The 14330-nt window shown below is 37.8% G+C and overlaps 1 protein-coding gene across 4 annotated transcripts in view; it reads right to left on the bottom strand.

Annotated features, from left to right (window-relative positions):
• Positions 1–14330, bottom strand: part of MAST4 (microtubule associated serine/threonine kinase family member 4) — a 313910-nt gene that overhangs the window by 168017 nt on the left and 131563 nt on the right. For all 4 annotated transcript variants that reach the window (XM_076361644.1, XM_076361652.1, XM_076361645.1 and 1 more), the window contains one exon: positions 4814–4845. In XM_076361644.1, coding sequence (XP_076217759.1) covers positions 4814–4845 — 32 coding nt within the window. The remainder of the gene's footprint in view (positions 1–4813; positions 4846–14330) is intronic.

Genomic DNA, 14330 nt, shown 5'->3' with positions numbered 1-14330 from the left:
CACCTACACAATACTGGCCTCAGAGCTTTATTTTTTGGGGGAAGTACGGTTGGCATGATTTTATAATTCCATTCCACTAAATTTCTCATTCCCACTTTTTTCCTGAGGTTAACCGATAGTCCATATTTCTGATTGATGAAAACTTTCTTACAAAACTATTAACTTTCTTGAAACTTATTTAATTAAGCCCGTAAGCAAGCAGTGGTTTTAACTAGTGTTTCTCTTGAATTCTTGGCTGGTCACACTCTTATGTTGCTGTTATCCAAGGATATAAGCTGCTTCACTGTAATGCATAAATTAATTCTATGAAAATTCTGTGACCAACTTTGACATTTCCACAGGTGCAAGTAGATTATATAATCGCTGCTACTGAACTAGAGTCCACATTTTATAATTACTGAAATTAGTTTCAGAAATGTCAAGAGAAGGACAGATGCAGCAAAAATAAATACATAAAAGTCATCTAGCTCTGAATTAAACTGAAATTGACAGATTAAACAAAAGAAAAATGAAAGAGAACTGAGTTAGTCTGGAAAAGTCAGGTATTTTACTTCTAGGGCAGGTGCTTTAACCACTGAAGCGCTAAGGAAAGGAGGAACCTCCTCTACCTACCCGCTTACTTCTTTTTAAGTATTACTCTTTCTGAAGGCTCCTCTCCACCTCACAGAAGCCCGTTGTTAATTCATTTTTAGGAGAAGGCCATTTTAAACCAGAATGTACCTACTTAAAGCTGAGGGTAATTTTTGTGCCACAACCTTTCATGCCCTGTCTCCCTGTAGTTTTCATTTTGCTGTACTCTGTGGGTATGGGAAGGAAACAAAAGAGGATAAGGACACTGATGACTTAAATTTAGTGATGGAAACTCACCTGGTTAACACACAACATACACTGACAGATCTTCTCTGGCTACCTACTACAGCTGGATACACTGCAAATGTGTAAAGGATAGGGATTTTTAGATGCAATCAGGCATTCTCTGGTTCATCAGAGGATCTGCATGCTTCATACACAGATGTTAGCAACACTTAACTCTGCTCAAATTAAATCTGTATTTCTGGGTCTGGCTTAACATTAAGCACAAACGTCTCCCTTGGTATTTGGAAATGTTTGGTGAAAATAAAAAAATAAATAAAAATATTGTGACAACATATAAATAATCCATCCCTGTAGTGGCAGGGTGCAGAAATACACTTCGATATAATTTTCTGACAGAGTTGCAAAGTGGGATAGTAACAGCCATGCAGGTTTACAATCATGTTAAGCTTACATAAAGTCAGTTTTGCTGCCAGAGATAGCCTTAGAGAAAGCTCCCAGGCATTCATTCTGTCTCCATGCCACCATACCCTACTGCCAGCAAGGCATTTGTGCAGCTGTCAAACACCCTGAAGAACCTGCATGAAGCTAGTTGCAAACTGGATCAGTTCTGCCTGTGTCCACACAAGCATTTGTGCCAGCAGAGCCAGAGGATGCTCTGAGGATGGAAAAGCTCACTTCTTTCTCAACCAGCACCTCTTATCTCAGTTTATGCCAACTATGCTAAAGTTAACTTTAACCTTTTAATGTGTTTTTGTCTCCAAATCTTTCTTTAGGAGTTGCTGTGTAACAACTATGTAAAATCAGAATTCGGTTTAATTGTAGGAGGCCCACAGAAAGCTTAACTTATTTCACGAGATCCAAAATGAGGCCCCACAGCCACAGACAATCTGGGGGAGAGTAGAAAAGCTAAGCCTCTCCCTTCTCCAAGTATCCTTCACTTTATGTCCTCAATCCCCTCCCACAGATCCCCCTAAAACACATTACATTTCCCATGACTCCTTTTCCAACCCCTCTAGATTCTTTCTTGACTTCTGCCACCACTATGCCCTTAACGCTTAGTCTTCTATTTCAAAACCAGGAAACAGAATTTTATACTACCTTGCCCTTACATCAGCTGAATCTTGTGTAGCAAGAAGCAGGTAAGCTGTTGGTTTCCAGAGAAGTCTCTGTACTTGGACTGAGCAATGGTAACATAAATACGTTGGTGAAAACAGAGGGCATGTTTTTTAACTGAAGCCAGTTGGGCTTGTAGGTTGACAGCCACGGAGCTAGATCAGCTACTAGGTGGAGTACCTCCACACACGGCAAGAATGTATGTGCCCAATGGCACAAGCAGGGTATCCCTGGCACACAAACGGCAGATGAGGTTCAACAAGTAAACAAGCATTGCCAACTTGCAGCAGGTAACACAATGTGTTGGAATGAATGCCACAGCTAATGAACTCAGAATAACAGCTACTGCACAGGTAGACTCCTCTGCTTATGGTTTTGCTGGCAGTAGGTCAGCATTGTCCTCTTTCACTGCGTATCTGATCAACTTAATAAAAGAAACCCAAGTACCGCTTCTGGCATCAAGTTGAGCACATAGCTAAATATGTCCAAGAGCTCTGGTTGGCTCAGCAGAATAGGTAGAGAAAGGCTAGTAGTCCGCATCAGTCAAATACCACTTCTTTTCAAATTATCTGTTACTCAGTATGCTTCCTGCCAAATACCCACCTTTCCATATAATCATGTTATATATACCATATCCCATCTTATTGAGACTTAGAATCAGCAGCCTCCTTTATGTTGTCATAGAAAATGTATTTTAAAATTATCTGCATATATATGGAAAACACTCTGTATGGTCCAGCCAGTAGCCAGTCTAAAATAGGTATAAAAAAATAATGCAGCAGATAGAAAAGAAAGCTTAAATATTTTGCATACTAGCTCTTTGAAACATACACATGGTGAGCCATAAGCAAGACACCTTTCCTCATACATCCCTCCTTCTTTTCCTCCTCTCATTGTATCATATAAGAGGATAAGAGGTCATTGCAAAGGGTGGGGGGAATGGCAGAAATCAGTACCAGTCATTCATCAACCCAAACCTCACTTTCCAAGCTTCTCTACTTGATCATCCCTGAAACAGCTCTCCCTATCCTGCTTAAAGCTGCATCCTTGGCGGGCCATTGACTCTGAAGCTCCAGGAAGCAAAGTCATATGCCTACCTGGAGCCATTCAGGACCTCTAGATGTTTGTGGCAATAAAAACATAGGACCTTTCACATTCTGAAATTCAGTCTTCATGTCAACATGCATATGACATGCAAATAGACCAGCTCACACACACAACCCCTGATGCTACAGCCCTTGCTAACCTCAGCACTATGAGCCTGTTAACTAAGATAGCAGTATTAAAGATATTTTAAAATACCATCTGCAGAATCCTAAGCGCTTTAATAACTAGATGTCATAATGCTGATAAGGGCCTATTCCTTTACTGTACTTTATTAAAGTCTCAGCAACATTACAGAATGCGCACTTACATCTCAGTGATCAGCTATAAAAATATGCGTATGAATGCAATTGAGGTGATTGCTTTGCAGCTGTTTTTCAAACTTGGAGAAAAGTATCTAATAACGTTCAATGTCAAACATCATAGCAAGAGTAAGCAAGGTCATGGCTACGGATAAAAAAAAGAGCCCCAAGAGCCACTTTCTGCTCTGGCTGAAGTCAACAGGAGTTTAGCCATTAACTTCAACAGAGGCAGTCTTTCACCCACACAACAGCATCAGGTTAATATAAAGTACCAAGAGCACCAAAAGAAGGCACCAAAAATAATTTTCCTTAACTGTTTTTCTATCACTGCAATAATCAAATACTTGATGTGGAATAGTTCTATATTTTCTTGACTTTTCTTAAATACTGCATTTGCTTACTATTTAGTATAAGACTTTTCATGTGTCAGAACCTAAAACAACAAAGTCTTTACCAAGTCAGCAGATGTCCTACGAAGTACAGACTTCTGGAATGCCATTTAAGTCAGAACAACTGAGCACTTAACTGCACTTTCCCAGCAATTAGTTTCAGTTATTCACATACCTAACCTTACTATCACCAAAAGCTAGACAGCACTATCAAGTTGAAAACAAATACAGAAAAATAAAACCAAATAACTGGTCTTCTGTGCAAGAGCTTAGGGTTCTACTCACGTGTTGTCACATTAACACAAGCTTATACAAGTACAGTGATAACCTTATAGTCCTAAGGTATTTTTTGAAAGGAAGTAGTAAGTGAACAGAGTTTGTTTCTTAAGACATTTTGCTATGTTCTTATCCCAATACTTCCTCAATAAATTACTAATAACGAACAAGAAATAAAACATACAAATAAAAATAAAAGCTTTAAAACCAAACAGCTCAAACACACTAGAAAAACAAAGCCAAGGTACAGAAATCTGAGCAAAGCACAACTAAACTACAGTATCTTGAGTTCATATTATTCTAACTCAGTAACAATTTATAAAAGAATATGAAGTCTTTACTTCCACTAATCAAAATAGTAGCTTAACGACCCTATACATGTAGTAAAACTCATCTATTCTTTGTTCCTACCTTTTCATTCACAGTTCTGGTCACAGAATTTCTTAAGGAAACAGTTTTACTTACATGTCAAATTTCATTTATATAACTCATGAAGAAACCAAATTTCTTTGATTTTTAGCAAGAGAAATCTTCAATACAAAACAAAAGCTTCAACATAAGAACTTTTTGTCACTTTGGAAATCCCTCACAATAGCTCCTCTAGAAGGGGGGGATGAGCATAAAAAAGGTCACTGCACAACCCATATGTTTTCATTTACAATCTTAATTTCTTTGTATGTGTTTTAAGGCAGATCAACTGCCACATTTAACCTTCATTTTAACTGCCCTGAAAAGAAGACTAGCCTACTCAAAAACTGTCAAAACTACATACTATACTGTGAGCACAAGAGAAAAAAAACTGCATGTACTTACAAACTTCCTCTTCTTGGAAGGCTCAACTCCTTCTGCAACAGAAAAAAGTTACACTGTATTATTTTATTTTAATTGGAAGCGGCCTTTTTAAGACAAGTACTGTAATCCTCCCATCCACCAGTAGCATACAGATAGAAGTGGTGTATTTGGACTACAATAAAGGATGATACAGATTTTATATGCACCATCTTTCACTTGTTGCCTTCCATTCTTATTTGAAATATTAACATTAGCAATGGGAAAAGTCTAGGCCTTTTTGTAGCAGCAGTATTAGAATATTTCAAACAATAGATGGATGCTATAGAAAAGCCTTACAGTCAGAGCTATGATGCATTGGTAACAGTATTAAAATTTGCAAGAGTCAACGACAAAGATATACTAAATTCTTTCCAGCTTCCATCATTTGCAAAAGTTGTTAACAACAGGATCAAGACCTAAATAGGTGACCATCACCACCAAGGTTTCTACACTGTGTTCTTTAACCCAAAAAAGATGAAGTACATAACAGTTTGGTCAATTATAAATCATTATAATTTATTACAATCTTCTGCAAAGTACGAGCATAACAGAATCACTGTTGTACAAACATTTCTACAACTTTTGCTGACAACAGTTAAACTACTGTTTACGGGACTGACAAGATAGCCTGCTAGCCAAATGGAAATTGCAGACAAACATTTTACTACCATTATAGTGTAAAAGAAAGCCACAAGATCCATGAAGTCTGCCCATCAGAAATAAGCGTAATATATATACCCACAAGTAGATGTGGTAGGTGCACCCACCCTGATAAAGACTGGGGGCTTTAAGACTGCTGCATCCTTACTTTTCGCACCCTTACTTTCACACTTTTACAGCAGCAAGTGCTGACTGTCACGTACACACTTTGGGCCAGTAATTATGGTCACGTATACACCTCAGGTGAGGGGTAAGAAAGCCAAGGCCCTCAGTCAATTAGAATTGACCACAGATCAGATTTGACTAGGGTATAAATGGAGCCCCGCCAGAGGGCAAGTGGAGTCTGTCCTCCTCGGAGCAGCAGGTCTGCAGTCGGGGACTCTCCCCTCGGGTCAAGACGCCACCCAAGGAAACTCCTTGAGGTTGAGAGCCCTCATCATATAGGTGAGTGATTGTGCACATTTTGGATCCTCATTTCTAAAGCCAGTTATGCAATATTAATTCCTCATACACCATCCTGAACCTGTGTTTTACTGATGTCGTCAGAGTGTTGAAGCCTCGTTTCTAGTTAGTTTTCTGCTAAACAGTTTTGGTTTAAATAAAGTTCATTTTTTAATCTATCACATGCCTAATTTGATTTCATGAGCCTCCATGACAGTAGCTTATCTTATTGTATAAATCACAGAATAGCTGAGGCTGGAAGGGACCTCTGGAGATCCTCTGGTCCAACCTGCTCAAAGCAGGGCCAATTACAGCAGGTTACTCAAGGCCGCATCCAGTTGGGTTTTGAACATCTGCAAAGATGGAGACTCCACAACCTCTCTGGACAATCCTTTCCAGTGCTCAACTACCCTCACTTTTTTCCATTTCTCACATAAACTTAAATTTTGAATGCTTCATTAGTTAAGTCTTCTTTGCAATCATGTCCAGCAGGGAATACCACCTGCGTTTAAACAAAGGGACAACTTGTCTGACCTAGAAGATACACAGACAGATACATTTAAAGCTGAAAAGCATCACGAAAGACAAAGTTGCATATCAGAATGATTCAAGTTATGTGGACGGATGTCTTTAGTCACTCAGTTGCATTATTTTATGTTTACTTTCAATATCTTCATGAAAGGCTGTTTTAAAGTATGTAACAGACACTCAGTTTCCATTCTAGAAGTTATCAAAGGGAATAATCACAAAATTCTCTTTCAAAAGTAAATGTATCTATTTATGCATGCTGTGTATGCATGCACGTTTATTTCACATATCACATGAAGTAAAGTTATAGGTATTGACCAGAAAATACACATGAAAATACAATTGAATGGATAAAAATAGTTCAGCCAGGCACCTTAGAAAAGGCCATAAGGGAATGAATAATTATGTATTCTTTAGAGACTTTAAATGGTGTGCAGTAAATAAAACCCAGGCTGCTAACTGAATGATAAGGATTAAAATATCAAGTAGCTGCTCAATTCCTGAGCACCGCCCATCCTGTTCACTGAATGAGGCAGGAAAAAATAGTGTGAAACAATGTAATTAGAGATCATAACGCAAAGGCATAGGAGAGCAGAATTAGGGGCCTTGGTAACAAATTCTGGCACTTCCTAGGAAGTTCCAGCAACTGTTCAGAATTTGCAATTTAAAACAACATCTTTTAGCATAACATGCTTACGTACAAAAGAACAGTTACACCTGCATACAATATTGCATTATGAAGCTGAGTAATTCCCCTAAATTTAAAACGTCACATTCATCATGAACAAAATGTAACTGCAATTTAGAACCCACGTACTTCCCTTTGTATGTTTTTTTTCTTTAATATTTACAATGCCATTGTGTTCTCTTTCTAACGTAAAACTTTACTTGTAATTCTAGGCACTGTCATACTGTAACAGACAATGATTGCGGAAAAATGGCCAAAAAGTATGAGCAAAAAATCGTACTTGGTTTTGTATCCCATTTAACAGAGTTGTAACACATACTTTAAATTTGTTTCTTGTAATTCAAGTCTTTTTTTTTTTTTTTTTTTTTTTTTAAATCAGAGTGTTTTGGTTACAGTTTATCATTATAACAGCACAGCAAATGACAGACACTGCCTTCTGTAGACACCTGAAGTCAGATTAATCTTTTGGCTCACTCTCACACATGCCATCCTGAAGCACCACTTTTGATTACAGAATAAGGTTCCATAAGAGATGATTCACTGTAACAACTTGCTGGTAAAGATGTTAAGAACTGCCAAGATCTTAATATGGCATTTTTTACTTTGTAGAAAAGTAAAAGTGAAGTAAAAAATGAAACAAAATATCAGGTATGTAATTCATACAGGAATATTTACAAAACATTGCAAATAAAGCATTTGTAAGGCTGGATTTTAATACAGTATACACACAAACAAACAAAACAAGGAATGAAATAAATATCCATTCTGGGTAATATCCATAGCCTCATTTTTCCTATATATCACAGCATTGATGTTAAAATGCAAAGTTACTTCTCTCATGCTTCTCCAGCTTGAGTACTCCCAAGACAAAAAAAATGCCAAAAATGTAGTAAACTGAAGCTTGTTTTTCTGTCTCAGATCAGGCTGAATTTTTACAGCTCCTACATGGTTTTTTAGTGTCACTTAGGACTCACCTGCCCCAAAGATTTTTGCACAGCCTGAAAAAATTGTCAGATTATCAGCTGTGTCAGTACAGACTTTCTTACTCCAGACAAGGCTCACCAACATTATGCTAGCTTTGTAGTACTACAGCAGAGCTCCACAGCTGGGTCTACAGAAAGCAGCTAGGAAAAGTGTAAACATGCTCTACATGGGGCTAGCCTATAGCTTAGATTAGAGAAATTATTTATTTCCTAGGTACATAAAAACCATCCGTACCATTCAAAAACTAAAGATACCATTTCTACTCCGTTTCTCCCAGCTGTTTTACTCACAGCCACTGAAAACAGGGAAGCACTGAATGGTATACCATACCAAAAAACACTCAGTTCTTCAGGCTTGCAACGCTCCAGCTCAGAACTCAGTTACACTGCAAATGACCTATAATGGCTTCACAGTTTTCTAGCATTACGCTGTTTCCTTTCTGAAAGTCTTAATAAAACAGACTCAAAAGACAGGCTGTCCTGGTTCTGCTGCAGAGCACCCAACACATATAGACTGCTGAAGGTAAAAAAATTAGTGGTGTCAAGACCTTCAGATCATGTACTTAGCAGGCAAGCCCCTGGATTATTAAAGAGAAAAAGATGCCTTCACTACCACTCTGCATGGTTCTCGGGCACCAGCTCTGCCCCAGAGGACAACACTATGCTCTCTTGCCCTTGCCCGACGTGGAATCCTCCTCTGGCCAGTTCGACTTGGGCTGGTTTTAAGGCTGTTTCATTCCACCGCAATAACACAAAGCAGACTTAATGGACCAGAGACTCTTGCCCTTGAGGCCCTCTGTGTCTCAAAAACTGCAGTCTGAAAACACAACAGACCTTGCCTCAGGTTTAAGAGATCTGTGCAAGTCTGTGCCAAATTGCTGTGATGTTGCATTAAGACCCATGTGTACTGAATTTAATTGCAGCTATCATTAATCAGTTCAAACTCCATACTCTGTGCATTTTACTATCAATAACATGGTTTTACAAGCACAGATGCTTTTTGAGTATTTCAGTAGTTATGATTCTTCTTCTGGTCCTACATATCTATAAGACACTTGAGCATGGACAAGTTTAGTCAATGCACCAGCGTGCAGGTATCCAGCCTTATAAAAAAACCACACTGACTGAATAAAGCACATTGAACTTTTATTCTGGGTCAAAGTCTTCACCCCACTAACGAGAAACACAGTTTAAATAACAGAAAGTTATTTAAATAAAAAGGTTTAAATGACAGAGGTGACTTAGAAAACACTAACTTCATCTCATTTCTTGTAAATATTACCAGCAAATTACAGAAAATTTAAAATATTGAATTTCCTCCCCTATACAGGAGGAAGAAAAGATGCCATTAACTTATTGCTGGGTTCAATTTTAAAGAATCAATAAAAAGCTGACACATTTACAAGCTGCTAAAGACACAGCTAATGTTGTCAATACAGGTTGGTTTTAGAACCACAGTAAATTTGCTTCATCTTCCAACAACTATTGTAATGTTCAAATATTCAAAAAGTCTTATCTTGCAGAGTTTTCAGTTGTGCATGTAGTAGTCTGAAAAAAATGAACCTTTTCAAGACAAATTTCAGCAATGCATTCTTCAGCTGGGGAGGTGTTAAGTATGATAAGATTAATATGAGGGGTTTTTTTACACTCTTGCTCTACACATCCATCACAGGCTGTAAGCATCTGAGGGCTTTCTGGTAACGTGTGTTAGATCTTAATACACTGTATTAAGAACAGGTTAACATTGTAACATTAACACTGCATTAATAACAGTAGGAAGGAAAAAAAAAATCAGCAAGGGCACACAATTCACCTTCTTATAATCACTGACAGCAAGAGTTACTGCTTTGAGGGATGAATTTGAAGGATTTTCTTTTTAAGCCATTACTATGTTTTTGCTGAAGAAAAGTTGGGGGATGACAGAGGATCTTGCATTTGGATGTGGGAATAATGAAAAAAACAGGACAAGCAACATAGTATGGGATTGTTTTGATCTATCAGGGAAAGGGGTTGCACTGTGCAAGGGCTTTTTACAAGCTAATCTTGACCTCTTTGTAAGATTAATGTATCGAGCCATTATATTAATCCATTCTAAATACCTTCTAAGCGAGGCAGTGGCGGGTTATGCTTTTTATTTGATTGCTTCCAACTTTGCCAACATTCAGGTCTTCGGTTTCACAGAGCACATTACCCAAGGGGCTCAGTGTGGAGACAGATCAACCACCTCAAATGCACCAAGTGCTAGTGTCTCATGCCAAATGTGTCTCTCCTGCTGTAATTTTGTTTCTCTGTCAAAACTGTCCTTTGTTCTTATGACAACTTATAATGTTTCCTGGTTCCAAGAACAGGCAGCCTCTGCCTCAGAAATGGTTTTCTATTAACACTAGGGTTGAATTTTAAGAGTGGCTATTGACTTTAAAATTTCCAGTTCAAGACAGGATTAACCAATTTTCAAAAAGGTGCAGAAAGGTGTTCAGCTATTCCTTTGTCAGTCAAGGTGTTCTCACTCAGACCTGACTTCCTACAAAACAGGTATAACTATAAAATTGTTCTCCCTTCCAGGCGACCCAAGTGAGTTTGTGTTTGGACTACCTTTTTCTCAGCAATCCTAGTCTGAACTGGCTTGTCCGAGATGCAATTCTATATTCACACTTCTCAGGAAAACAGTACTGATACCTTCTTCACTGGTAACGTAAGTCCCTGTCAAGATCACTGTCTTTCCCTTTCCACATTGGCTGCCAAGGAGCTAGGCATTATTAATGTCTTATGGTAAAGTCTGATGTCTGCCTTTCAGCTGAAGGCTTTCATATTCTTTCTAGTCATCCAGATGCAGCCGCCAGTTTACCAGGGTTTTTGCTTAGTGTGTACCCTCACCAAATAAATCAGAAGTAATTTCTTCACAAGCATTTTCATGAGGAAAAATTGCCACTTCTGCATTGGCAACCTCTGGAAGATAGTTACTGCTACTCAGGGAAGACTCCACTCAGTTCTCCCGTGTCACCTGCAGAACGCTCCTCGGCACAGAACACAAGGCTTCTTTTAAATGTTTTTAACTGTGCATTTCAACATACAAAGATGTTATTCTGCAAGGTAACTTATGCCCCTTACATCCCCAAACACTAAAAAAAACTGGTAAATAATGAACTTGAAGTCACATATTAGCAACAACTCCCACAGATTTTAACAGGGGATATACTGTAAAAGTAAAGAGGCACTTAAGCTCAGATTTAACTAGAAAAGGTCACATTTTGTCTAATTCAACATTCTGTGTTCTACACAATTCATTTTTATCTCCTCAGTTAACTTCCCTGCTTTTGTTACAGGCACTGCTGACTGTATCTTTCAAAGCAGAAACATGTCTTTGCATCAGCTCTATGGGTTCTGAAACGTGATGCAAAAGGAATACCCAGGTGCCTACTTAAAGCTAGGTATTATCAATTTAAATGCAAATTAAGTGGATCAAAAAGAACACCAAACAGGCCACATACAGAAAACATACAATAAAAAGAAATCAATTGCTTTATCATGTACAATACAGAAGCAATTTAAATGTAAACTGCAGTTAAACATGTTTTGCTTTGCTTGGTATTCTTCTACAAACTCTCTTACAGCATTAAAAAAATGCTGATCCCTATGGAAGAAGGTGAAACATTTCAGAATGATTCCATGTGTTAACAGTAAGGATTTTCCTATAGAAAAAAAAATTCCTATTTTCCTAGAACCACACTATAGTCTGAAGTCTTCCCAATTATGGGATCGGTAATAACATTTAGCAACCAAAAGAACTTGCTCAGAAAGAATTACATTAAGAGATACAATACAAATGACACTCTCAACTAAATTTTGAAATAAATTAACAGAAATCAAAGAACAACTCCTACACTAGAATGCATAGGCTTTAACTAGCTTTTTTTTTTTTTTAACACATGTAGACAAAGTACCACAACAGTTTCTTCAGAGACAAGAATATAAATTAATGACTGGTAGTCAAAGATATTCTCTGAAAAGAGAGGATAGTACAGGAGTCAGTCACTGGAAGAAGTTTTGAGTATAATTTTGTTATTTACCTCAGAAAGAGAAAAAATAATAACCAGATTGACTTGGCCAGAAAAAAGAAAGAGAAAAAAAAAATCAAAAGTGCTACAAACATACCTTTTATGGGAATAAAATTCATCAACACAGAAAATGAGGGGGAGAAATGCCATTTTAAAAAAACCCAGAAACAACAAAAACGTGCTTATTGGCATGTCTGCATAATTCAGTTTACACCAACTGAATCCATAAATACTCAATGCTTCAGGGACATACCGAATCAACCAAAAAAAAAAAAATCCCTAACACTGTATCAGTAACCTACTGGTCAAATGAGAAACAGTAATGCAGTTAAGAATTATTCAGACCATACTTAATAACATTATCTCTGCTGTATCTCAAGTTTTCAGCCAAAAGCAGCAGTGGCAGAACACATCAATTCTACTTCCTTACAACAATAATGCAGCGTAGCTTATTTGGATAGTAGCTACTGCAATTATTAAAAGGTGAAAACTCCTTTTAATAAGAAGCACAAAACCTTTTGAAAGAGAGCAATTTGACTGTTGCCAATATTAACTCAGTAAATCTTTGTATTCATTTTCTAGTGGTCTGATCTTTACTTCTTTCAAATACTTCCTAGTAAAATGTAGTAGAAAAATATTACTTTAGGTTTTGTTTGTTGCCTACCATGTTGCATTCTTAGCTCAACTTTTTAAAAATCAATAAATAACCATGTTTTTTTTAACAAAAAAGTGTGAAAATCCACCTCAAAGTATACAAAATAATTTCATTTAACACAGTGTTAGAAAATCCATGCTCCATTCTAACCAGCTGTCGTACAGTCTATTTCACCCCTTGGCAATGTACCACAGCACCACATGACTAATGGAGAAAACGCATGGCCTGCAAAGTGTTTGAAACACCAACAACTAAACAGATTCCAGCTACCAAGTTCACACAAATATTTCCATCTTCAGAGTTTAAGAGTGCTATCATATATTAAGGGAAAAGGAGAAGAAAAAAAAAAATCACACAAGACATAAATGCCAGCTGCTGGCACAACTGTTCAGTTGAACAAAAATAAACAATGATGCAGTTTACCAGAACTGGAAGACCCTGAATCCACTTTGACTAAAGCCAAGGACTTCTCTAGGTTCTGTTTGATTCTCTAGGTTCTTTCATCAAACAGAAAGCAGTAGGTTTTATATGGGTATACCTACATAGGATTTTGCCTACTATTAAAAAGCAAAAGAAAAAAGCACACCACAGCATGCAGCAGACAGCTTTGGCACTTCTTGACAATACAGTTGCTGGAGACCATTATGCCCACAGGAATCTAGTTGCCTTCCTTTCCCCAGCTGTGGATCACATTTTGTACTATACAATGTTTTGTATTATACAATGGGTATGTTCAGCAGCTGTTGCTAAACTGCTGTTGAAATCAGTAACTAGAAGACAAAATGATTAAGCCTGCCTTCAGCATGAAAGAGACTTGCCTTCATTTAGGCTTTGATCGCAAGTTTTTGTTAGTCATTTTGCACAGGATAGAAGGGGCTAAAAAAAGCCCAAACACGTTTATTCTTTTTTCCGGGACTGATTACCACTAGCAAAACACAGGCCTTGCTCTACCTTGACACATTTACAATCATCAGCTGGAAGAGACCATGTATACTGAAAGGGAAAAGTACACCGGAAGTAAGTTTTAAGCCATGTTAATCAGAGGAATTGAGACACGGAAGTCTTGCCAAGGCACTCTGGTGCCCGTAGTGCCCACTCTAGGACCCACAGAGATGAGCTCTGCAGCTGCTCTTCACACACAAGGGTAAAGAGAAGATTTTGGGCAGGCCAGGAACAAAGGGCACAAATAACTCACTTTTCCCCCAAAAAAATCACATGGAACAGCAGTGGCAAAACACTACTTTCTTGCTTTCAGCAGACAACAGAAATACCTCTTTCGCAGAAAAAGGCTAATTTATATTTGCTCTGTTAATCATTCCAGATCTTCTGCCCCTTATGCAATTAAAGGTCTCAAAGTTAGAGATTTTGCTTAATGTTGACATTTTAATCAGTATTTATAAATTCAAATTTGATCGGTTCAGCTGACCCCACAGCTTACTGGTAATATACTCCACTGATGTGGAAGAAAGGTTCAAGTTCTAGGGCAAGG

The sequence above is a fragment of the Aptenodytes patagonicus genome, chromosome Z (assembly GCF_965638725.1).
Source record: "Aptenodytes patagonicus chromosome Z, bAptPat1.pri.cur, whole genome shotgun sequence".
Classification (NCBI taxonomy): Eukaryota; Metazoa; Chordata; class Aves; order Sphenisciformes; family Spheniscidae; genus Aptenodytes; species Aptenodytes patagonicus.
Note: the sequence above shows the minus strand (reverse complement) of the source record. Positions and strands in the feature narration are given on the sequence as shown.